The 26,337-nt window shown below is 40.7% G+C and overlaps 1 protein-coding gene across 1 annotated transcript in view; it reads left to right on the top strand.

The window, feature by feature from the left end:
- LOC308417670 (phospholipid-transporting ATPase ABCA3-like) overlaps positions 1–26,337 on the top strand; it is a gene marked incomplete at both ends in the record, with an annotated part of 96,820 nt that overhangs the window by 24,168 nt on the left and 46,315 nt on the right. Inside the window, 8 exons of the mRNA XM_080913009.1 lie at positions 3,767–3,896; positions 10,135–10,289; positions 10,488–10,643; positions 11,252–11,462; positions 14,385–14,535; positions 15,567–15,665; positions 16,636–16,798; positions 18,484–18,781. Of these exons, the coding sequence (XP_080769135.1) occupies positions 3,767–3,896; positions 10,135–10,289; positions 10,488–10,643; positions 11,252–11,462; positions 14,385–14,535; positions 15,567–15,665; positions 16,636–16,798; positions 18,484–18,781 (1,363 nt within the window). The remainder of the gene's footprint in view (positions 1–3,766; positions 3,897–10,134; positions 10,290–10,487; positions 10,644–11,251; positions 11,463–14,384; positions 14,536–15,566; positions 15,666–16,635; positions 16,799–18,483; positions 18,782–26,337) is intronic.

Genomic DNA, 26,337 nt, shown 5'->3' with positions numbered 1-26,337 from the left:
CACAACTCCATACCTATGCTAATTAAAAGATAAAGGAAGTAAGATGAAATTGAAGTGTATACAAGAAAATCAAAAGTCCATTTATTGGCTTGGGCATGGCAGCCAAGCCTGTTATCCCATCCCTTGGGAGGCAAGGCAGAGAAATCATGAGTTTAAGGCTCACTTGGGCTGCATATTTAAAACAACAACAACACTTCTCTGTTATTTCACTCCATCCTTCAGAATATAATCTACTTTTATGTAGATAATAATGCTGCCCCGTGTGATAAGAGGTAGAGTCATTTATTAGGTATTGATTTGCTGTTGTAAAACAAATAGCATCCTGATGTGTTTTACAGATTAGACGTTAGGCTGCTTTGAACTCTTTGAGATGTTGTTAGGTATTTATTCTTTTCTGGACCTTCCAGGGTGTATTTTCCATTTTATCAGGAAACTTATACAAGCTTACACTCCCTAGTCTCCCAAGGTGCTATTCTAAATTAATTTGAGGGTTTGATTTTATAATCTGTGGCAATTGAATTCTTTTCATAATGTCTGCTATGTGGCTGGGTTAAGGGTCAGTGGAGGACTGCTTCTGGGACTCCTCTTTTTTTTTTTTTTAACCAGTTAGTCCTACATTTGGCTTTGACCATATTGCACTGGTGTCTAACAGACTTTTCATTGGATTGCTTGGATATTTAGTGACATCAACTGATGTCTTAATATGGCAGTGTTATATCAAGGAAAGTGTGTTCTGCCCTTGTTCTGTTGTCTTTCCTGCAGAATCACCCCGGCACACACCCCCACCCCGATGTTACAGTGGTTCATTTCTTCCCAGTCCTCTCTCTAAAGTTGCACAGGGTGTCACGAGGTCTCAGTGGATCCAATGTTCTCTCTGTAGACATGTGAAGAAGAACAAAATAACGACCATTAACCAACAGCAAACATGTACGATAGACAAGCTTCATTAGGAACATGATATGGATGTTAGAGCTAGTAGGCACAGATTTAAAAATAGTGATTAGTATATTTAAAATAATTTTAAAAAGCACAAAAATGGGAAAACACAAAGAATATGAGCATAGACCTAGACCAGTCAGTAAGGACATAAGCAACTGACATCCATAGTTAATTTGTAGGGCCTGATAGCCACACTGCACTCAACAAATGCAGAAAGGAAAGATGTGTGGTGTGCTTTTGAGATGCCATCAGCCTCTGACACATCTGAGCATAAACTGAAACCAGTGTTCTTCTCACCACAGTGGGGAATACTCCAGCAGAGTAAGAGGTGACTAATTAGAAAACACAAGATGTCTGGCAAGTAAAAGAATACAATTTCTATTGACCCTGTTTCCCTCCCAGAACTTCAAAGTAAGATCCTCTTGCTGAAAATACCACCTATTTTAGACATAGGACTGGGAGAAATTAATTTGTAACATACTTGGAAGTCTCCTCCCTCAGGACTAGCTCTCATAGCATCATAAGCTGCTAGGGAAGTTGTCTAGAGAGAAAAGCAATAAATACCCCACCCAGATTAAAGCCCACGAGCCATGGCACCAGCCCCAGTCTCGCTATAGCCACAATGCGGCCCTTACACCTTTAAATGAAGCCCAGGGAGAATTGTGGAAAAGGAGGTGGGAAGGCTAAGAGCCAGAGAAACAGAAGGCCTGCTGTGAGATAGAGTCTCCTAGACAGGGACGGTTGTCTTGAAGGAAGAGAGGGAGGGAGAATGGCCATTTTACCTAAGTATGTCTACAATAACTACAAAGAGGTCAGGTTGAAGTTTTTCAGACAGGGCTTTGAGGAACAGGCAGGAGCTGATGTCCAGTGGTTAGCATCAGTTCACTCACTTCTGAGTGTTTGGTGAAAACCGTGAATGAATGCCTGGTATTGGTGAATGCCTGGAGTTGCCTCAGTTAGCTGTGTCACAGAGCAGCCAAGGCTGTCTGTATTTGCAGGTTAGGACAGAGAAAGGAAAGTACCCATGGGACATGTAGACAGCTGTAAAACCACGAATGAACTGAAAGCCACCAAATTATACTCTTTAAATGGGCTTACTGTACAGCATGTGTACAACTTCCCATTATGGCTATTAAAATGAATTTACAGATTGGACTAATACCACATTAGGATTTTTATTTAACCTTAAAATACCAGTTATAAGAAGAAAATGGTAGTTCACAAACTCAGAAGAAGAGTTTAGATCTAGGCAACCAAAAGCACTTAAATTCAGAGTCCAATATTCAGAGATGGTCACTGAAGTGAGAGATGCAATTATTATCTTGCTCAAAACACTTACCTTTCAGGCATGGGTGGAGAAAAGTGTATCTGACTAGTCTTTGTATTGCCTTGGCAACATTGTGCCCCTTGTTAGATGTATACCTTACAAGTCACATGTGCTCCCAATGCTGCCCAGATGGCAAACTGCCTTTCTTCCTTGTGAAACGTGCTGACAACATTCACACACACATTGTTCTAGGCTCTTTTTGTGTTCCACTGGTGCATCCTCTGGCTAATGTTTAGTAAAAGCTTTAAGTCATTCCTTTGCACCTATGCATTCGCGTTTTCCTGTTCTCCTGTTGCAATTTTTCTGCTATAGAAAGTACCAGGTATGTCTTCTTTACAACCACAATCAGAACATGTTCTCCAATGCATGCTACACATGTGCTCAATAATTTCTTGTTAAATAAGCAAATGTGCTGATTAGCAGTGATTAATGACTAGTGCATTTTCAGTATATGAGGTAGATAATGATATGAAGTCTTTCAGTCTCAATTTTTGGAACATGTTGGTAGATGGATAGTTATGTGGCTCATGCAGATAAGAGCACAGGAGAGAGAGAGAGTTCCTTTTGGTATAATGAGTGGAGTCTGCAATGAGATTTTTCAGCAGTTCATTCTGAGACTTGGGGAAAAAAGACTGATGGGATAACTGGGTCTGACTATGTCTGACTGATTGTGTTTGACTGACTGTGTGTGACTGTGTCTGGTTGATTGTATGCAACTGCGTCTGACTGTTTGGCTGACTGTATCTGGCTGACTGTGTTTGGCTGACTGTGTCTGGCTGACTATGTCTGACTAACTATGTCTGGCTGTGTCTGGTTGACTGTGTCTGACTCTCTGGCTGACTATGTCTGACTCTCTGGCTGACTGTGTCTGACTGTGTTTGACTGACTGTGACTGACAGTGTCTCACTATGTTTGGCTGACTGTGTCTGACTGTGTTTGGATGACTGTGTCTGTCTGACTGTCTGACTGACTGACTGACTGACTGATTGGTTGACTGATGTGTCTGTCTGACTGTGTCTGATGGACTGTGTCTGACTGGCTGACTGACTGATATGGCTGGCTGACTGTGTCTGATTGTGTCTCACTGACTGTGTCTGACTGAGACTAACTGACTGTGTCTAACTGACTGTGTCTGAGTGTGACTGACTGACTGACTGACTGATATGGCTAGTTGACTGTGTCTGACTGAGACTGACTGTGTCTGACTGACTGTGTCTGACTGTGACTGACTCACTGTGTCTGACTGTGACTGACTCACTGTGTCTGACTGACTGTATCTGGCTGACTGGGGCAGACTGGTGTTTAGTCATTTTCATGATTGGATCAGAGCAAAAACATGAGCTTGCTCAGAGGGAAATCTGTAGCTCTGCCCTGAAACAATCCTTATGACTGCCTATAGGCAGTATTTGTTTGTTTCTCCAGCCTTGAGATCAATGACATTTTTTCCTCCTTATTGACAGGTGACAGTAATCAAATTAGTACTTGTTTATCTTTTGACAGGAATTCACCATAAAAAACAGTACCCTGATGGCAGTAAAAGACTTGTCTTTGAACTTGTATGAGGGGCAGATTACTGTTCTTCTTGGACATAATGGGGCAGGAAAAACCACTACCTTGTCCATTCTCACAGGTGTGTATCCAGGGTCAAACTGGGGCCAATTCTGTGGACCGAGTGTGGAACATTTGCTGACACTTCTGCGATCATTTTTTATTGGCTTCTTCCAACATTGTTTTCTCTCCTTTTAGTCTGTCTGAACCACAGGAAACCATTGTAATTTGCTCAGTGTGTACTACTCTCGGTGCGAATGTGTACTATGAAGAATATTTCAAACACAGAGCTAAACTGAAAAAAAAAAACACTTTTAGTAAATGTCCCTACATACACAGCCTACATTCAACCATTCCAACACTTTACTATGCATCCCATATACCCACAAACCCATTAAAAATATCCCAAAGTTGATTTTATACATTAAGTATTCTTTTCAATATGTAATTTAGATTTTTTGATAAGAATATTTCATAATGATTAAATTTTAGTTATACATCTGTATATATCTGTGTGATGCAACCACCTTTTAAGATGGGAAATTATACCCAGAAAGTTTTCTAATTTCTCAAATAATCCACTGTTAAAAGCCCATTTTTATTTGCTTGTTTTGTGTGTTTGGGGAGGGGACATGTGCTCCATAGCAGACAGGTGGGGACCAGAGGACAACTGAGCAGCTCTCTTTCCTCTCTGTGTCTGGTGACTGAACTGGGGCTGTCTGGTGTGGTGACAAGTGCCTTTGCCCACTAACACATCTCACTGGCCTAAAAATTCCATCTTTAATTCATTCCTACTTACGTTTCATATGAACCAATAACTTCGTTTATTCTATCAATATAGTCTGTTAATGTGCAAAGCATTGGGATGAAACCCAAGAGTGAGCAAATAGGTACAAAGCCCGACCTCCAGGAATTTTACACTTGCTGATGGGTAGGCAGAGCTTCATAATGGGGCTTGAGAAACAAACAGGGCTCAAAGGAAGAGTTCTAACATGGCAACCACCAGTAGTTCCTGCTTAGGGAGGTGGGTTAGTGGGAACGAAATCTGAGTCTGAGAAACATTTAACAGAAAAAAAAATATGAATGGGAAAAGTGATGTGCAATATAAGGACACATGGGGCTTGGAAGCAAGAGGCTAGAGACTTGCCACATGGGCCGAGAGAAGAAAGAATGAGAAATGGCAGAAAGAATGTGACAGTGTCAGGTGGCATCCCAGGGTCAGGGCTGAAATCCTCAGGGCGTGCAGGATGGGTAGGGCTCACTTCCAAGACAATGAGCGTTGCAGATTAAATGCTGTTGAATTTCCTCTAAACTTTAGTTTAAAAGCCTCTTCTTAAAGGCATTCTTCCTCAACAAGCCCCACGTGACTGTAAAGGAGTCATAGCTGTGCTTGACACTAGTGTAGCATCTCCTACCACTCCCAGAATTTCCCTGTATCTGCCTTCCTGGAACGCACTCCATGTGTCACATGTGTATGGCAGTTGTCCCCAAAGACATGTCCTTGTCCCAGAACCTGTGACTGTTGCTTTCTATGTCAGGGATTTTTTCAAATGCCCTTAAACACATCAGTGACTAGAGCCCCGTAAGGGCAAGGCAGAGCAGAAGAGGATGCCAGGGTAGCTTCCCACAGCTCCTCATTGACAATTATCAACTCTAACTTGTGTTTGGAAATTAATATGGCCCAAGCGACTAGAACAGTTCCCCACAGAATGGTCAACATATGTGTGCAGAACATATTAATGGCATGTCACCATTGTTCAATCATTGCTTTCAGCATGAGACTTAAGTTGTTTGAAGCAAGGGTCATGCTTTGCTAATGTTTCTGTAATATGGATAGTTTTGCCTGCATATAGTACCCACAGAGGCCAGAAGAGGGTATCTGAATCCTATGAACTGGAGTTACAGACAGTTGGGAACTACCATGTAGGTGCTGGGAATTGAACCTGGGACCTCTGGAAGAGCAGCCAACGACCTTAACCACTCACCATCTCTCTAGCTTGTATAATTATATGATAGGATATAATACAGAGCCCACAAAGTAAGATGCTTAGATTATTTTCTATTTGCTCTATATTAGGATCTCCTGAATCTTTTAAAATCTATTTCCTATAAAAACTTAAGTAGACTTTATATTTCCAGGGATGTAACTCTCTAGGTTCCTGGTGGCTTTCTGCATCCCATAGCTACAACTGGCCTAACACCCCAAGTGTCCCAGGAAAGGCAGCATGACTGAATACTTCTCTCAAATAAATGGCTTAGTGATGCAACTCAAAGAGTTTAAAAAAGAAAGAAAGAAAGAAAATACCATATCTAAACTCACCAAATGTCAAGAAATAGTAAAAATCTGAGCCCAAATCAACGTAACAAAACAAACAATACAGGGAGCCATTTCTCTGAGAAGATAAACACAGTTGGCAGCTGTTGGCTCATCAAACAAAAAAGAAAGAACTCAAATTAACAGAATCAGAAATTAACAGGGAAAAGTTACCACTGACGTCATAGAAATACAGAATATCATAAAGGAATGCTTTAAAAACCTGGACTCTATTAAGCTGGAAAACCTAAGGAAAAAAAATTAAAAAGTTTCTAGGTTGAGTCAAGCCACCAAGATGTCAGCAATCTAAATAAATCCCAAACAACAAATGAGATTGAATTGTAATAAAAAGCCACCTAGCTTAAAAAAAAAAAAAGTCCAGGGTGGATTTACAGCAGTTTTGTTTCAGACTTTCAAAGATCCACAGCCAATTGTTCTTAAATTCTCTCAAAAATTAGAAACTTAACCTGTAAATCAAATATTATGGTACTACCTAAATCAGGTAAAGACGCATCAGTGACAGAAAAGAGAGCCATAGGACAATATCCCTGATTAGCATAGATCATTCCAGAGTCATGGGGATGAAGACAATATGGTGCTGTCACAAAAAGCAGACCTGAAATCAAGTGAACAAAGCTGAAGATGCAAACATGCATACAGGTGGCTAGAACCATCTGATACTTGAAAAAGTTGCCAAAAAGATACAATGGTCAGAAGAAAACACGTTTACGAGTGATGCTCAGAAATCAGATGTCCTGCCTGAGAAGCTCCAGCTCTGGATGCCAAGGAATAAAACTAGACTCATATCTATCACTGTGCACAAAAATCTAACCCCAAATGGACCAACAACTTTCATATGAAACCTGAAACTTATTGAAGAAATCAGGGGAAGTATCCTATATAATACAGGTCCGGGGAAGGACTTTCTATAAGGGCTCCATTTGCCCTGGAATTAATGGCAGCAGCTGACAAGTGGGACATCACAAAGCTAAAATGCTTCTGTACCTCAAAGGGAGAAAGGCAAGCAAAGAGGAAACTAAAGCAGGAGAGAATCTCTCCTAGCCAGACATCTGAGAGAAGACTAATATCCAGATTACATGAAGCATTCACTATTGGTAGGATTGCGAGTTGGTCCACCCATGAGAAAAATCAGTGTGGAGAAGTCTCAAAAGTTAAACATGAAGGTACCAAACGGCCCAGTTATTTCACTCCTTGCCATTTGCCTCAAGGCGTCAGTGCCTTACTCCACTGGTACTTCCTCAGGCTTGGTCATTGTCGCTCTAGTCACGATGGAAAGAACCTAAATGCCCTTCAAGGTAGAGAAAGTGTGGCATACAAACAGGATGAAATACCACTTGCTGAATGAACAGAAACGGAATCGGAAATCATGAGTTTTGCGGGTAAATGGATGGAAGCAGGAAAAGATTTTATCGAGTGAGGCTACAGAGATTCAGAAAGACAAACATCGAATGCCTTCTCTCATCTGTGGTTCCTAGATCCAAATCTTCACGTGTGGGTAAATAATCCTGTAAGTGTTGCAGTTCCGAAGGGAAAGACTTCCCCTAAGAAGTTCTACTCTAGCTGCCCGGGAAAGGTTCCCCAATGCAAGTATAGCAGCTCAGCTCAGAGAGGTTTCCTGGGAAACAGCTCTTCCAGGAAAGGTATCCTGGTAAGTGTGGAGCCAAGCAATATCACAGTCTCTCACCTCATAACAAACCTCGCAAGAGATTTATCGGTAGAGAAAATCCCGGAGGGTGAGAAGCCACAGAGAACTAGGCAGAAGGCAGGGTTTATACAGGGTTTCCTGGAGTGGGGATGAGGATCTTTCCAGACTGGAGGTATTATGTGGCCTGATTTTTGGGGTAAGCTTAAAGATTGGTGGGTTTTTTTTTTTTTTTTTTTTCTTGAAGGGTGGGGTCTGGCCACTCTCCTAACTTGGGGCTGGGAATGACTTTTAAAGCCAGTTAGTAAACAACCCCTGGAACAATTGGGAGAGGGTCTGGCCACTTTCTGGTCTTGACAGTCACAGCTGTTTTAGCTTTTATAGCCTGGCCACAGGAGCTTCTCAGCTGTGCCAGGTAATTTGCATGCACTGAAGGTTTACAAAGGGAGTCCACCACAGGGAGAGACTTCCTGGGGGCCAGCTACTGGGGTTGGCCCCGGATAGCCAACAACCCTGGAGTAACAGTCGGTACCAAGAAAACAAAGGGGACTCTGAAAGGCTATAGACAGAAGAATGTCAGAGTATAAGTGATTTGTTGAGAGAAATGGATATAATAGACAGAGAACTTTCATTATAGAGGTGAGAAGGAGATCAATACAGAAGGAGAGAGAGGGGGAGGGTAAAATTAACAGTAAGGGTGTCTGAAAATAAACTCCACAAGTAATCCTATTATTTCTTTATAATTATCTTTATCATATATTCTTTATAATAATATGATATATTTATAATATAACTTACCTAAAATTACATATAATACCCACAAGTCTGTGTGTATACATATATATTTTAAATGAACATTTCTTACCTGGACTGACAGTGCTCCCCACGAGAGCCATAGGCTGTGCGATGGGAACCCCAATGCCAGACATGAGAAACCCCCTTGCAAAGTCTGGCCTTGGAAAACCTAAGACTCCCCAGACATTATAAGCCGTTTCCATAGGTCTTTGTTCTAGAGTTTAACTCTATTCTTGATGACTCCGTGCACTTGAGACATGGGATTCTGATGATCAGACTGGATCTTTCCTGAAAGCCTCCTACCTGAGGACTACCTTTCATGATACCAGAAGGTTTCTAACAATCTTCCATTGGGGGACACAATCAACTGTCCTACCCAGCTTTGACACGTATGGACCACAACAATGACTAACATGGCAACCTTAAGGCTGCAGTAGTGGCACACATACCTTGGAAATAACCAACAGCTCTCTAATGGGACTGAAGACTTGCTCAACAAGAAGACAAACATGTCTGGTCAACAACCTGTGGTGAGAGAAGTCATGGATCTTGGAGGAGAGCCTAGAACTACTGTTTTACCTAAACCATCATAATCCCTAACTATAGTCTAAATATTTATCTTTCTAACCACAGATACATGTAGAACTCTTCCCTCATCAAAGAAACCTCATGTTGCAATAGAGACCATTCCAGAAAATTAAAACTGACCAAAATGCAGAAAGCAAGTTTGTGATGTCTAGTCCAGTGGCTATATCTACAACACAACTCCTGCACTTAAGGCTCAGGAAGCATTGAGGAAGAGGGTGTGGAAGGATTATAAGAGCCAGAGGCACCCAAAGTCTGATCTGAGATCATATAGGAATATAAGAGAAGCTATACCCATGAAATCTTAACAACATGGCTACCTAAAGAAGACCCAAACAAGGAGGATACCGGTAGATATTGTGTATGCCAGGGGAAATCTCACAGGGCCCAATCATAGACAAAGAGACAGACAACTGAGGAATGGAGATAGAGATAGATAGAGAGAGAGAGAGAGAGAGAGAGAGAGAGAGAGAAAGAGAGAGAGAGAGAGAGAGAGAGAGAGAGAGAGAGAGAAGGTCTTCCACAGAGAACAACTTCCTCATTGGCTATATAAGACCTGAAATCATATATGTACAAGTATCATTAAATGGATTGAGAAGGTTGTGTGTGTGTGTGTGTGTGTGTGTGTGTTTGTGTGTGTGTGTGTGTGTGTAAATTTAAAGAAGTTTGAAAGCAAAAGGGGAGGTACATGGGAGAGTTTAGAGGAAAGAAAGGGGGAAAATGCTATAATGATATTTAAATTTCAAAACCAAAATACTTTCAGTAAAGATATAAAATTAGATGAAAATGAAAAGTCACTTCTTTTGCCATCGCCATGAGATCATGACCATTAGCACTAGGTATCTCTGTGGATGACACTTTTGCTTTTGCCTGATCCATAGACTCTGCAGGCAAGGCACCTAGTGAACAACACATTGCCATGTGTCCTTGCTGAAGCTCTGTCATGTCTTTGCTTAATTGTAGGTTTGTATCTTCCTACCAGAGGAAAGGTCTATATTAGTGGATATGACATCTCATCTGACATGGTTCAAGTTAGGAAAAGCTTGGGCTTGTGTCCCCAGGAAGACCTGTTGTTCCCGCTGCTGACAGTGTCAGAACACCTTTATTTCTACTGCGTGGTAAGCACTCCCTTTCTGCACCCTTCACATCCTCCAGGCCATGTGAACAAGGACCTGCAGCCTTACTTTCATCAAAAGTTCATATTGGAAGCAACGAGAAAGGATAGCATATGTACACAGCTCTGTTAAAGCCCTAATGTAGGAATTTTCTAAGCATAGGTTTGAGAGCACTGCATAAACTCCGGCTCCTCTTTTTAGATAAAAGGAATACCTTTGATGCTCCGATCAGGAGAGATTCACAGAATGCTCACCTCATTTGACCTGCTGCAGAAACGTAACACCATGTCAAAGGATCTGAGCGGAGGGATGAAGCGGAAGCTCTCCATCATCATAGCTCTAATAGGGGACACTAAGGTAACCGACAGTAAACCAGGCTCTTGTGGGGCTGGTGAGACTGTTCTGTGGCAAAGTACCCATGGAGCACATGGAGAACTGGCTTCATGAATATCCCCAGAGCTCAGATAAAAGTGCCAGGCCTGGTTGTGGATGCCTATAATGTTAAAGCAAAGATGACCTGGAGGCAGACTGAAGCCCAGAGCTTGCTGTTCAATCGGTCCTGCTCATCACTGAGTTTTGGGTTCAGTGTGAGACCCTGTCTCAAAAGATAAGGCATATAGAGTGGCTGGGGAAGACACTGGACATCAATTCCTGACATCCACACATGTGCACACACACACACAGTAATAAATAAGATAAAATAAAATGTGTCTTTACTCTTCCAGATTCAAACACAAAGACTGGCACAAACTCAACTCTTCCAAATGGAAAGGAGAGAGTCTTCTCATTGTTAATGCAGCCGACATGATGTAGCCATAAGTTTGACAGTTAAGGATTTAGCAGGTGTTCGTTCTACAGTGGTCTAGAGTCTGTATTTTTGCTTAAACATGTCTCACGTGTATAGTAGGTTATTCCACATGTAGCAAATGTGAGGTAAATAGACTCTTGGTTACTTTTGTCTCTAGGTTGTGATACTTGATGAGCCAACATCTGGCATGGATCCAGTCTCAAGGAGGGCCACCTGGGACCTGCTTCAGCATTATAAAAAGAACCGTACCATCTTACTGACCACACACCATATGGATGAGGCTGATGTGCTGGGTGACCGGATTGCCATCCTGGTAATGGGGAGCCTGAAGTGCTGTGGCTCTTCGCTTTTCCTGAAGAAACTATACGGTATCTATCTATCTATCTATCTATCTATCTATCTATCTATCTATCTATCTATCTATCTGATTCTTTTCTTTTTCTTAGCTAGGCGTTGTGGCACTTGCCTATAACAATCGTGCTCGGTAGTCTTGAGATAGTAGAAATGATGAGTTGGAAGCTCTACATAGTGAGACTTTGTCTCAGAAAATACTATTCTAACATCATTTTAATTCTTTTTTGTTTTCGCTACACAGAAAAATATGTGTTCTATTGTATTAGATCTGAAGTGTTTTGGTTATAATTTAGACAAAACCTATCCAGTTTTTTTCTCCTATTCTGACCCAATAAGTGTATTCTGACTTGGAAAATGTTCCTTATTGATGAACAATAACATCATACTTATTTCTTCCACATGGCTGATGTTAACTGATGACCTGTCTTAGGAACACCGTCTTAATATGTAGTTTGGTGGATGCTTGCAGGGAAGAAAATCAATGACCACACTGGTATCTCACTTTGTTTTCTCATTTGAACAACACTATCAAATTCCACTGTGTGAGTTAACTTTCCTCTAGCTGATTTTACCAAACTATTCCTCAAATGCTGCAGCTGGCCAATCAGGACGTATTGGGCAAGACAGAAGCAAATAAAAGTAGGATCAAACAGTTGTGACTTCAGCAAGTATGTGGTCTGTTTGCTTAGTAAGACTAAACTGTTTCCAGGCCTAGAGATATAGGCCAGCCATTCTAGCAATTCCAGAGGCGGAGGCAGGAGGATTGTGAGTAGAAGGACTGCCTGGGCTACAAAATGAATTCAAACCAAGCCTGGGCGACTTAGGAAATGTTGTCTCCAAAAGTACGACGAAGGAGCTAAATGCTAGAACTCAGAGGGCAAGCCATTAGACAGATGGAATTTAAACATGTTGGCAAACTAGAGGCATACTTGAGTGGAGCAATCAGGAAAAAGTTATTAAAACTCAGTCATTGTGTTGAGATAGACCTAGAGAAGCTTCTATCAGCATACAGCATGTGTCAGCATTTCATAGGCATTGGCATGTGTTCGTGAAGCATAAAGCTTGTATGTTAGTATCTGGATCTCCCTGGTCAGGCCAGCACATGAGCCTCACTGTTCTCAGTCAGCTGCTTAGGTGTCCAAATGGCATTGCATTTTGTTTTATGATGTAAATTTATACAGTGATGATTCAGAGATGTCTAGTCTCTGTGTCAAAAATAATGGCTTTTTAAAAGATTCCAATATGAGGGAAGAAGAAAACTTAATGAGCATCTGTCAAATTTGGAGAAAATTTAAACAAAACTTTTCTTTGTTGAGCATCGTGTAGGCAGACTAAGCAGGGCATGGCTCTCAACACTCAGCAATTACTAAGTCACTTGGCATGTTGGATCTCTGTTTCCTTACCTACAAACGTCGTCAAAGTGACGTCTGACCTGGTAAGAGTGGGTGAGAGGGCTCCAGCACCTCACAGTGTCACTTCTGCTTGAGGACCCGAGTTTTGTCTTTTGTCCCCACAGCCAGGGACAGCTATAGACAAAGACATTTCCACTGGACTCCAATGACTTTTTTATTTTCAATTGTGGATAATTTTATGTACTTGAAAAATCCAGGAAAAAAAGCCCTAACACCTGCCTCATTCATTCAGACATGTCCCACTATGGCTTCCTCGGTCAGCCTTGCTGATCCTGGCTCAAGTTTAATGACTTCATTGGAACATCATTTTGGATTGTCCATCCACGAACAACTAATGTTTCTCCCTTTTGCACTTACATTGCTTAGCACCAGATACATTTCTTCTAACTAATCAAGTTCAGCTAATTTTTTTCACAGAGATACAGGCCACTAGGGTTATTACATGTTTGGCCTAGCTCAAACCATCCTTAGGATCTAAATCATGCCTGGCCTATAACAGGTTCTCGGTTAGTATGCATTAAATCATCAAATAATGTGTATCTCCGTTCTCTCAGCTACTGCTTGCCATTTTATCAGGAGAGTGCTTACAGAGAACATCTTCCGCAGTTCCCCAAATTTGATCTGTACCTTACATTGCTGTTCGCTCTGAACTCTTGAGAGCAGTAGGTGGCAGCTATTGTAATACATTCCTTAAAAGTTAGGGATTGAAGCTCAGTGGGAGATAACTTGCCTCATGTGCTCATGGTCATGGGATCAATCCCATATAGCGCTCGCACACGTTCGCGAGCGCGAGCGAGCGCGCGCGCACACACACACACTCGAGCATGCACACACAGATACACTTCCTTAGACTTGTAAGCAAGTGACTTATAGCACATCATACACACTACACCTTATTCTCTGTGTGTAGCCAGAATATCAGAGCCCTCTGCTACCCGCCGTGTTTGTCAGTGATCACTGCCAGGATTTAAGTCTTGAAAACCTTGATTTATTTAATGAACAACTATCTGAGATCATGGCAGATTAAATAGCCTCAAACTCTGTCTTACATCTAATCTCTAGCTGTCAGGTTACACAGAAGGGGTGGCTCGGGGCATGACGACAGTCAGTTCTGAGCTGACTTGCCATCCTGGTCAAGTGGACTCAGTCTATCACTGCCTCTCCAATTACCAGCCCCTCTTCTCTGCCCTCTCTGGATATGTGGGCTCAGGCCATGTGAGTTAAGTTAGTTCCTTTTGGTTTCAACCTTGTACTCCACCAGCAGTATCAGAGCCTGGGAACAGGGGGTTACTCAGAATAAGCTAAGCATTACTGGTCCTGTCTGCTAAGTGCTTAGTGACATGCGAAACTGTTTGACAATACAGCGTGCATGTGTGTCTTTTTATTACGGGACGTGGAAGCACCTTATCACATGCAGCTAACAGACCTGAACAGTGGAGATTAAACAGGTTTTAGCTGGCTTTGGCTGGCTTTAGCTAGGAATATTGAGTGGCTTCATTTGACCTTCTCTATGAATCTTTTCAGGTGTGGGGTATCACCTAGTCATAGTGAAGACTCCTGACAGTGAGGATGAAAAAATCTCCCAGCTGATTAAAGACTACATACCGACTGCAGAGATGGAGACCAATGTTGCAGCTGAGCTGTCATTTATCCTGCCCAAGGAGCACACACAGAGGCAAGGATCCAGACATGCTACATAATGGCGTTGGGTCACCAGAAACCACTATACCCTTGCCATGTTTCTTCAGGCTTGGCGAACAGATCCTTGCCCCTTGTCTTTTGAGACACTATAGTCAGAGCATTTGCTTTCTAAGATTTCGGTAATTGTACTGAAGAATGCCACAAAATGTAGCATCCCTAAGAGCTTCATGTCAAAGTATATTGAAAACTGGCATTGATTGTTGATAAGACAGAGCACTATATTGATACACATTTTTTTTTCTTGGTGAGTATAGACAAGTGGATTTATTTTGTTGCATAAAGGGGTTTTTAAATGTTCTCTTGATTTGAATATATATTAGTATGTATGTATATACACATATAGTGCATTGTGATGCCTTAATAGATAGGTGATTGCTATGAAGTGATCAAAGCCAGTAATTACTAAATACATTACCTCACATACTAATTTTGGAGAAAAAAACTAGAATTATATAATACATCAGATTTATAGACCCATTCTGTGCTAGGGATCAGTGAAGTCTAGTGCTCCTACTAACTGGGAATTTACACTCCATCACTGACATGTGCTCAGGATGGCTCAAGCTCAAGACTCTTCTGGTTTGGGGATGAACGGTTTCCACCCAGTCTCTAACTAATGTGTTTAATTTTGTTTATTTTTCTCCTTTGAGTGTCTTATACTTACTAATTTTAAAGTATTGATCCTGTTTGCTTGCGTTTCTTTCACAGGAACTACGTAGTAAGTAAATTACATCTAAACTAGCAGGGAAAACAGAAAACCAATATATGCAGAAAGTTAACAATGATTTTTATTAGAAAACCAGGAAGCAGTTTTCTGTAGCAACTTGCTAGTGTGTCTTTCTGCTGGTGTCCCACATTTGTGCTCTGTCAGGACGTTGGGGTCTGTGGGAACCACCAATATCACAAGAATGTCCATGACGCATGAATTACACGGCTCAGAGAAAACAGTCAAGAACAGATATGTTCATGTATGTTTGTGCAGAAACTATCTCCATTATCTTTCAGGTTTGCAGAACTTTTCACAGACCTAGAAGGAAGACAAGAAGAGCTGGGCATCTCTGGCTTTGGTGTCTCCATGACTACCATGGACGAGGTTTTCTTCAGGTAATAATGCACAAATGAGGTCCGAGAAACCCTCCCAACTCCCCACAGCTACACTTCACTTTGAAAGCAATTCTCATTCTATCCCAGACTACACAAAAGGCAACCTTGGAACATTGGAAATGAAAGCCTGGGCCCTGAACCTATGTCAGGTGACCTCACGTGTGCTCTGGTTTCCAGCATTCTGTTTTCGGACTGGTCTTTGTTCTCACAGATCTTCTTGTTCATTATGTCACATGGAGGCAGCTTCTAAAGCACCAGATTGCCCCAAACGTCCATAACATCGTCTTACACTGTGGTTTCTACTTTTCTGTATAGCATTTCTCCGTCATATTCACGCACGTGTGTGTATGTACACACACACACCTCATGTAGAATCATGAACCAAGGAGAACAAATTAACCATATATTCATTTGCTTTGTAAAGTAATCTGTATATTTATGTAGTGTAGGAAATTAAAAAAAAACATATTATACTTCTATAGAATTAGAAATATTATATAAATAAAATCGTAATTACCACTATAACTCTGTAAAATATAGGACATTTAATAACCATTTTATCTTAAAAACAAGAGATATGTTTGTCTTGGAACTTTATTCATGTTTAGATTATTTTGGCCTTGGGGCTGGGGCTGTAGGTTGATGGCTATGTGCTTTTCTCACACACACAAAGCCTTGCATTCAATCTAGAGCACCAGACATTTCGGGATGTCGGGGATCAAACCTCCTGGCCTCAGGCACACTGGGCAATGTCTTGACCATTGGGATTCAGTTTCCCCACACCCACACGCAAAGCATGTTTCCTATCACTAGTGATAGCGTTGTACATAAAATCCATTAAAATTTCTCTATGCATGAAAAAATTTGAAGGACAGGAGTTAAGGAACTAATGTTGTCATTAAAAGTTATTTTTAACATATATATCTCACATATATAAGACAATCCCTCTCCCTTTTCTCTCTTTGTGTAGGGTCAGTAATCTGGAGGATCTGAAGTTGAACCCTGAGATTGCTCAACCAGCTTCTGCAGCGAACCGAAGACCAAGTGAAGACAACCAGAACATGAATGTGCCCAGAAATTTTGACCCATCAGATTACTCAAGAAGACACTCTGGTTTTTCATTCAATGTCGGGGTGAGCACCTCTCCTAAGAATATAATGCTAGTATATTTGGAGAGAGTGAAAGGAGACGCTTCAGTTTATCAGCTTAATTTGGAAGAGTTTCGAGGTCCTTAGAGCAAGCCCCTTCACCCAGGGAAACGTTTGTAAAGAATTTCACTTAATTTTCTAACTCAGTTGTGAAATGGTGAAAGAAAAAAAAAAAACAGGTCTATTTTAATTGCTTGATTACAATTACTTTCTTATTATGTGGTATGTGTAAATACATACATACGTGCATTCATATATGGAGATCAGAGAACCGCCTTGAAAAGTAAATTCTCCCCTTCCACCCATCATGTGGGTTCTGGAGATCCAGTTCAGGTCCTCTGGTTTTGCCGTGTGCATGTTTATCCATTACGTCATTGTTACCAGCCCAGATTTTACTTTCACACTTGGTCTCCCTCATAGAGTTTATTTTAGTTTTCAGAACTGTCAGTTCTTTCTGAGCTGAAGAAGAGTTCTGGTACAAATGATTACAGTCACTAATCACATGCACAGAGGACATTTCAATCTGGGTGTGGCTGAGTCACAGAATCCCTTGTCAGCCTGGGGCTGCTACCTCATAGTCTAAGATTTGTGTTGTTCTTTTTATCTTCTGTACAAACTTTTGCTTATGTGTACAGCAGACTCTTTGACCATATATATCTTTGGGTATGTATGTCCAAGTCTCTTGGAAGCACGTCTTACACTTTCCCATGGGACTTGGGAGCCTGTGAAGCAGAGCACTGGACAGGAGTGTCTAGAATGTGGGTTAAAATTGTGATTTACCACTGTCATTTACTGGAAGGCTGTCTTTGGTCAGGCTGAGCTAACGCAGAGGAGGCTATTTCAGAGGGCTGAGCATATTCCAGTGTGCCCCATGTGAGACAAACTGTGGGAACCAATCTCCTACAAGCAGAAGCTGTCTTCTTCCTGTCATGAGCATGATGGGAGGGAATGGGTTTTTCCCTCCAAATTTATCTACTTTAGAGTTAAAGATAGCACCAGCGTGGTTCCTTTTATTAAGGCATACTGGTTGATTGGGGATGTTTTCCTACTTCGAAGCATGGAAGTGTTGGAAGAACAAAATAAATGTATTTTAAAATTGCAATATGCCTACTATTCACTCCTTTGACTCTCAGACACCTCTGTGTTTACAGCGAAGGGGTTCTTTGTTTAACTGGAAAACAAACCCACAGTCAACTACAACCCCCCCCAAACTCTGAAAAAAATAGATAAAATTGTATATTCATGTACACTTCCAAATAGGTTACATGAAAATATCAGATGCATTGCAATTTTAAACTAAATTCTTCTGTTCCCCTGACATTCCCCTAAGCCTGTAGAGCACTGAGAAAGCGCCTTAGAAATTAATCTCAACTGTAATGTTGATAGATGGTATTTAATATCAGAGAATGGGTGTGGTGTTCTGCAAAGAGTCATACTGAACATGTCAATGACGATTCCCTATCAGGGACTTCCATAACACTGACGTTAGGTACCAGCTTTAATGCCCTCAGAGAACACACTGAACCTGGTATGCCAGCTGAGCTCTTCCTTCTGTACCTGGTATGCCAGCTGAGCTCTTCCTTCCTTCAGCGCATGGCTGAAGACATTTGTGCCGGCAGCTTCCTTCAAGGCATGCGACCACTGTGATGCTGTCTTCTCTCCTCTTGCAGTGGCCTCTTTACATCCAGCAGTTCCGAGCCATGTTCATCAAAAGGGTAATGTTCTCTTGGCGCAACTGGAAGCTGCTGCTGTTGCAGTTGCTGGCACTTCTGGGTCTCATGTATCTTCTGATGAAAGGAACAAGCTTCTCAGTACCTGAAGAGCCTGCCAGGGTGATGGACTTGGAGCAGTACGGCGAGACCACCGTCCCTTTCTCCATTTCTGGAGATCCTCACTTGATTCAGATTCTCACCAAGAATCTTGAGATCACGTTGAAGGCTAAAACCCAAAAACTTCATGAAGTGCAAGGTAAGTCTCTTACAAAAAGAGAAATAGTGCCTACAGATGAAGACCTGCTTACACCAATTTGAAAGGAAGGTCTCAGCTGGAATGTTGAGCTCTTTGTTCCTCTTCTGTCCTCTCCTTTCCTCTCCTTCCCTGCCTTTTCTTCCACCCTTCAAAGCCATTACAATTATTAATGGCAGTGGGGGTACTCTAAAGGGGGGAGGGTCATCTTCCTTGTGAGGAACAAAGATGAGATGTTTAGGGAAGTTAAGACGTTTAGAAGCAGGCGCATCTCAGGAAACAGGAAAAGGGACATCTAGCCACATACTCTTCTAATATTAGAGAATATTTTACTGCATAGATGCAATTCACAAAAGCGAGAGAGCAGCTGTTTCATCAAAAGATCCGAGTTTCTGAATATGTAAACTAAACATAGAATGAGGAAAAAAATAAATGACTCCACAGTAATAGTGGGAGACTTAAAAACTTTATTTTCAACAGCGAACCTATCAATGGCATTTCAACACTATGTGGTGTATTTAACCAACACTGTAGATCACACGGGCCTACCGTACCTACTGAAACTGTCCAGTTAAGTATAGTATAATTTGTATTTTTGTTAAGTATGCAAAGATCATTAGTCAAGATATGTATTATATATAATATGGTTCAAAATAAGTCTTAATACAATTAAAAATTTCAACTACTAAAATATCCTTTAAGATCTTAATAGAATAAAACCGGAAATCAGTACCAGCAAAAAAGTCACAAGCTTCATGCATATAGTATGAATAACATACTCTTAAGGGACTATTGGGCCAACAAATTTAGAAGGGAAATAAAAGATACAAATAAAAATAAAAATAATAACACATAAAAATTATCAGATACATTGAAAAAAATACTATGAGAAAAATATTTAATTGAGAGAAAAAAACTTATCGATAAAACCTAACCTCACATTTAAAAACATTTTTTTCCTAACCTTACATTTTAAGTAACCAGACAAATACAATGAGCCTCTGTTATCAAGGGGAAGAAAGAGAAATAGAGATTGAGCAAAAGAGAAACAGAACAGGAAAAGAACCACAAACCCAGAACCTGCTTCTTAGAAAAGACCCAATTTGGGACATTTCTAGATATGTTGAAAGGAAAAGAAGAAGGCTCAATAGCTCAATGAAACGTTAGAGAAAGGGCATTGGGTCTCATTTCATAGAAATAAAGATTACAAAGAGGTTCTATAGTAACCCGTATAGCAAAGTAAGGCATCCTGACTAAAGTAAGCATAATTGCAGTAATTCACATGCTACTAAGATCCATCCATAAAAAATATAAAGGCTTAGTAGATTTGTGACTGATAAGAAGATTAAGCCTGCAACAAAAGTCTGCCCATTAAAAGGCAATCCAAAACCAGATATCTTTATCAGCCTCTACAAGGGGGAAAATATCCCAAAACATTTGAAAATGAAGGAATAATATATGAGGTCAGAATTTCTTCAATACCAAAGCCAGGCAAAGATGTTATAAGGAAAGAAAATTATGGACTAATATCCCCGATGGGTAGTGGCACAAAAATTCCTAATAAAATACTAGCAAACAACTCAGAGGCACATCTAATAGAATTACACTCCACAGTCAAACAGGACTTCATTCTTGGAGTTAAACCCCTTCCATAATGAGAAAGACTGGAAGCCTCTCCTAACATTAGGAATATGATAGAGATGACAGGTCTTCCTAATTCTAATCATATAAAGCTGTAAGTACTACACAGACATTTAAGCAAGAAATGGAAATAGAAAGACACCCAGTTGGAGGATAGAGAAGTAAAATTATCTCTGTCCAGACATGATCTTATATGTAGAAACCCAGGAACAGTAAACACCACATGCACACACTTTGTTAGAGCTAATAAAGGAATAGGCTAATACCAAGTTGTTTGTTTGCTTGGTGTTCGGTTTTTGGTATTATTTTTTGTGTAATTTAGGTATTATTTATTTGCCTGCTGGATAGTTGGCAGAGATGTTCTCCCGTTCTGTAGATGGTGTCTCTGCTCAGTCAACACCCCCTTTGCAGCTCAGAAGTTTACTAGTTCTCCAAGATCCTGCCCATCAAGCCCTGACTCTGTATTCTGAGCAGCTGCAGTCCTAGTCAGGAAATTGTCACCCATGCCCATACCTTGAAGTGTTTTTCTCCTCTTCTTTCCTGTACCAGTTTCAGCATTTTAAGTCTTATGTTAACTTTAGAGTTAATTTTTATGCAGGGTGAAAATAAGGATTTATTTTCCTTCTCACACACGTAGCTATGCCGTTTCTCTAACACCATTTGTTAAGGAGGCTTTCTTCTAATTACTGTTTGGAGGACTTTTGTGAAAGTCGGATGGCCGAAGCTGCATGGGTTTATATGTAGAACTGGTGTCGATCTGCAAGTTTGTGTTTTTATATATAGAACTTGTATGACACTGATCTGCGTGTTTGTGTCAGTACCATGCTTTTATTTTTGTTACTATAGTTCTGTGTCGCACCTTGAAATCAGCTGTGACTGATATCTCCAGATTATTATTTTTTTCTTTTTGTTTAATATTGCTTTGACTTTCTGAGGTTTCCAAATGATTTGCTGTATGTTTCTCTGAAGAGTGACATAAAAAAAAATTGGGTGAGAACTTCTGGGAATCTCTTGATTGCTTTGGTAAAAGGGCATTTTTCACAACATTGGTTGTTTTAACCCATGAACAGGGGATAGTTAATATTGATTTTCACTGGAGAAGGACCTGAAATCACTTCCGAGACAAGCACCCAGGCAAACCTGGGAGAGATTATTTAGCCTCTATGCATGCACCTGAGGGGTCGTGTTAAGTTAATAGAGGTACAGAGTCATTCTAAAAGCTTTTGACAGCATTTCCTGAGTGTGGGCCTTTGCTCAAGTGCATTAAAAGGAGGTGGGTAACCTAGCAGCAGCACTCCCCAACCTCCTGCTTGATTGTAACGTCACCAGCTGTGTCCACTTTGCTCTCCCCTCTGTAGTGGACTGCCCTCGAACCCAGAGCCAGAATAAACCCATTCCCCTAGGTTACTTTTCTCAGGCTCTTTATCATAGCCGCAAGGGATAAGGAAGGCAGGTGTATTTTATCCAGTGGTGTCCCTTGTATAGGTCTTCCATTTCTTTGGTTAATTTAATGAGATGCTATTCTGCAGGCAGTTGTGAGGGGATTGTTCCCCAGTTCTCTTTTTGGGTGTGTTTGCAACTGGCATTTAAGAAGGTTACAGTGTTGCTTCGTTTTGTTCAGGGCCAACTTTGTATTTTCCCACTTTGTTAAGTACTGATCATTTCTCATAGTTTTCTGTCCTGTGTAATTTTAAAAATGCACCTAGGCTCTGGGATTAGCAACCACTCGTGAGCTTTCCAGTCAGCCTCCATGGTTAGCTAACACTTTTTTTAAATCCCAGCTTTGCTCCAAGAGCAGCCTCTGCCTGTATTCCCGAGAGTGCTGCTCCTTCCTCCTTGCCTGGTGCCAGCAATGGCAGTCTTACCCAGCTCCCGTTAGCCCCGAGGAAAGAAAATATTAGAGACTTTCATAGTTTAAAACTGATCAGATGTGGGGCAGGTGAGCAGTGAAGAGTACCCTGGTTTTCGGTTGAAATAAGTGAAGCCCTGGGAATGTAAAGTGAGACAGTAGGTACTTCCTAGTTTTCTGGAAAAAAACTAAACAAAACAAAACAAAAACCCCAAAAACAAGGCCCTTCATGCAACCCACATCACAGTACCTCAGTAAAGTGCTGTGGGCCATATTTCAAGATCCTCCTCATCAGGTGAGGTAGGCTTAGCCACACCCCAAGTCCCCCCTCCTCAGGTAAGATGTGACCACAGGTCATGTAAGATTCAGGAAGAAGCAGGACCACCTCCAAATATGTAGACAAGGTCTTCCCAAACCCTCAGGCCAAACCAATAGGAAGTACTGGTTTTCAGACTCCGAACCATTTCAAAAACTGTATTTATATGGGGGGTTTGCTCAAGTGTAAAGATGTACAAGAATCATCCCATCATCTGAGAGCTTTTAAGAGCCGTTAACACTTCCATTTAGGAAGAGATTTCCTCTCCCGAAGCTTCTTGCACCCCACACCGGAGCCTCTCCCTTGCTTGGTTCAGTCTGGCCCTGTGCCTTGAGGCAGCGGTAGAAAACGGGGGGGGGGGGACAACCCGGACCCAACAGCAGAAGCAGCAGAAGCTACTCCCATCTCTGAGCAGAGATCTGTGTGGGCTTCAAGCCCGGTCCAAAGTCACACACCTCAAAGGCCGGACGAAGAGTATCCTGTCCCATCCTCCTTAGCCTTCATAGGCCCCTGCAGAAGCTGCAAACTATCAGTGTCCCAAGAGACCTACCTATATGTCTACAACTTCCTATCTGATCCACAGCTAGGGAAAAGGAGGAGAGGGGGAGAGGACAGAGGGGGGAGGGAGAGATTGAGAAATGGAGAGAAAGAGAGTACCCTACTGGTTTTAGCTAGGAACATTTGTGTGTATCCAAGACACCAATCCTCTGTCAAATATACACTTGAAACAGTTTTTCTTCAACTCCGTGGGTGATCATCTTGTTTTAGTTTCCTTGAGCCCTTTGGTTTCATGCAATCCTACTTTTTGATCAATAGTCTTATCTCCTGTGCTCCCAGAGTCCACTGTAGAACGCCTCCACCTGTGTCAGTATGTTCAAAGCACCTGTTGCTTTATTCTCTAGCATTTTTGGAGAATTGGAATTTATGAGGTCCTTAGTTCATTTAGAATTAAATTTTGTGCAAGGTGAAAGATAAGCATATCATTTCCTTTTCCTGTAGTTGACACCCAGAATTCCCATAACATTTGCTGAACATGCTGCTTTTTCTTTAGTATATAATTTTAGCTTCTTTGTCAAAACTCATGTAAGCATAGTGTGGGAACTGTTATCTGGGTCTTCTATTCCATTCTATTGATGTATGTATCTAATTTTTTTTAAGTACTATGCTGTTTTTACTACTATGTTTCTGTAGTATAATTTAAAATCAGGTGTGGTGATACTTATCACAATGTTCTTTTTGTTCAATATTGCTTTAGTTACCCCTGGTCTTTTGTGTTTCTGTAGAAAGATTTTTATTTCATATCTGTGAAGATTGAACCTGGAATTTTTATTCGGATTACATTGAGACTGTAGATTGCTTTTGGTAGATTGTCCATTTTCACAATATTAATTCTTCTGATTCATGAATATGGGAGATTTTCGGATCTTCCCATGTTCTAATGTTTTGTTTATTTCTTCATTGTCTTAGAGTTGGAATTGTAGAGATCTTTCATTTTCTTGGTTAGGTTTATTCCTATGTTTTTGTTTGTTTGTTCAGTTGTGGTTTTTTTTTTTTTTTTTTTTTTTTTTACATGACTACTGTGAATGAGACTCTGTAATATCTTTTCAGGGTTTTTGTTGTTGTTGTTTGTTTGTTTGTTTGTTTTTTGTCATTGACATATAGAAAGAATAATAATATTTATTTTCTATTTTACCACTTTGACGCATTTATTAGCTCATAAATATTTGGTAGACTCCTTACAACTTCAAATATATAGAATCATTTCATCCTCAAATAGGGATACTTTGACTTTTTTCCAATTTTTATTTGTTTTATTTGTTTTTCTTATCTTCTAGCTAAAACTTAAAGCTCTGTACTGACTAGAAATGGAGAAAGTAGCCAGCCTTTTTACTCCTGACCTTAATGAGAATTCTTAGAGGTTTTCTCTGCCTAGCACTCTATTGGCTACATGTTGTTACATATATTGACTACATGTTACATGTATTGGCTACATGTTGTTCTATATATTGGCTACATGTTGTTACATATACCCCTCTTACATTTAGTGTCCTTCTTTCACCCACTTCCATGATTTATGAAATTGTGTTGGATTTTGTAAGATTTCTTTTCCACATCTATTTATACAATCATAATTTCTGTAGTTGTGTCTGTGTTGAATTTGATTATGTATGTATAGACCAAGCTAAGTTGATTATGATGAATGATCTTTCCTATGCAGTCTTGAATCCAGCTTGGCAGTATTTTGTTGAGAATCTTCACAACTATGTTTATCAGAAAGCTTGATCTATAGATATAATTTTATTTCTTTTTGTTGTGTCTTTATTTGGCTTTCCTGTCAAGGTAACAGTGGATTCAAAAAAAAAGTTTGCAAGCATTATTTTCTTTTTTATTTGATGAAATAGTTTGAGTAGTTTTGGTAGTAGCTCTCTGGAGGTGCGATAGTGTTCTGTAGTAAATTGACATGGCTTTGATCTTTTTTTTCACATAAAGGAGTTTTAATTACTTTGTCAGTCTCATTATTGGTTATAAATATGTTTAAAGTGTATATTTCATCTTGATTTAACTTTGGCAGGTTTTATGTACCTGACACCCACCCCCCGCCAAATTTTGAGTAGAACATGAGCTTTTAAGCTAAGTCCATTTGATTTTCTGAATTTATTTGTATCTGTTGAAATGTCTTATTTTCATTTCTAAGTTTAGTATTTTTGTCTTTCACTTCTGTCCAGATAATTCTGGCTAATGATCCCCCCTCCTTTTTCTTCTCCCCTTTGTTTTCTATAAATAAAGAATCTAAAACTTGTTATTAGTTTTGGGAGCCATAACTAAGAGCCTCAAGCAAAGTTTTACAAATCTGATATAAATATAAAGTTTATTTGTAGGAAATTTTCTGTTGCGTTAAATAAAAACAAAAACAAACAAACACCCCCCCCAAAAAAAACCCGCACCATGCCACACTAACTCCCTCTACTCTCTGGCCCTGCTAGTCTCACTGCCCCCGTGGCCTCCAAAAATCTAAATTATCACCCCAGGTCATTGGGAGGCCTGGCCTGGTCTCATCTTGGCAGACATTGTTCTGAAATCTCTCCACCAGACTTGCTAAATTCCCGTGGCAGGTCGCAGCGCCACACATCCCCGTGGCTGGCCCCACCACCGCCACCTTAACTTTTTCTGGAATTCAGTTGAGTCACAGTATGAAGGAATACACCACACAGACTTAGTTTAGAATCAACAACTAACTAGATCACTGAGGACAGTTAGCGTCCTAATTGTAAGTTAAATCCTCAGGTAGCTGATCCCAACAGATCTGCCACCTGAGCGGGGGTGGGAGGGTGGAGTGGGGAGGGGGGCTTCCCTATGAATTTTTTAGACCCCATGCCCATAAGCCATCCACCATCCTCAAGCAAGTCCTTTCCCTGCTTCTTCTACCCCTCCAACCCAGAAGTTCCGCCTACTCCTCATCCAGTGATTGGTCCCCTGAAATCTTTATTCATTAGGGGAAGGTTCTCAGGAAGTCACCTGAGTACTTCCCTCCACATCCCTGGCAGATCCTCTTGAGGAAGCAGAATTAGCATCAAAATACGAACAGCTCCAGGGCTATCCACAACACTCCACTTAGTTATTTTGGGTCTGTTAGGGTAGATTTGTAATTCTTAATTTGTGTCTTCTTGGATCCATGCTATTTCTTTACTTTCTTAAACGTTTATAGCTTTTCGTTTAACCATTTGTTATAAGTCTTGCCATTCTGATCCGTTC

The sequence above is a fragment of the Micromys minutus genome, assembly GCF_963924665.1.
Source record: "Micromys minutus genome assembly, chromosome: 2".
NCBI lineage: Eukaryota > Metazoa > Chordata > Mammalia > Rodentia > Muridae > Micromys > Micromys minutus.
Note: the sequence above shows the minus strand (reverse complement) of the source record. Positions and strands in the feature narration are given on the sequence as shown.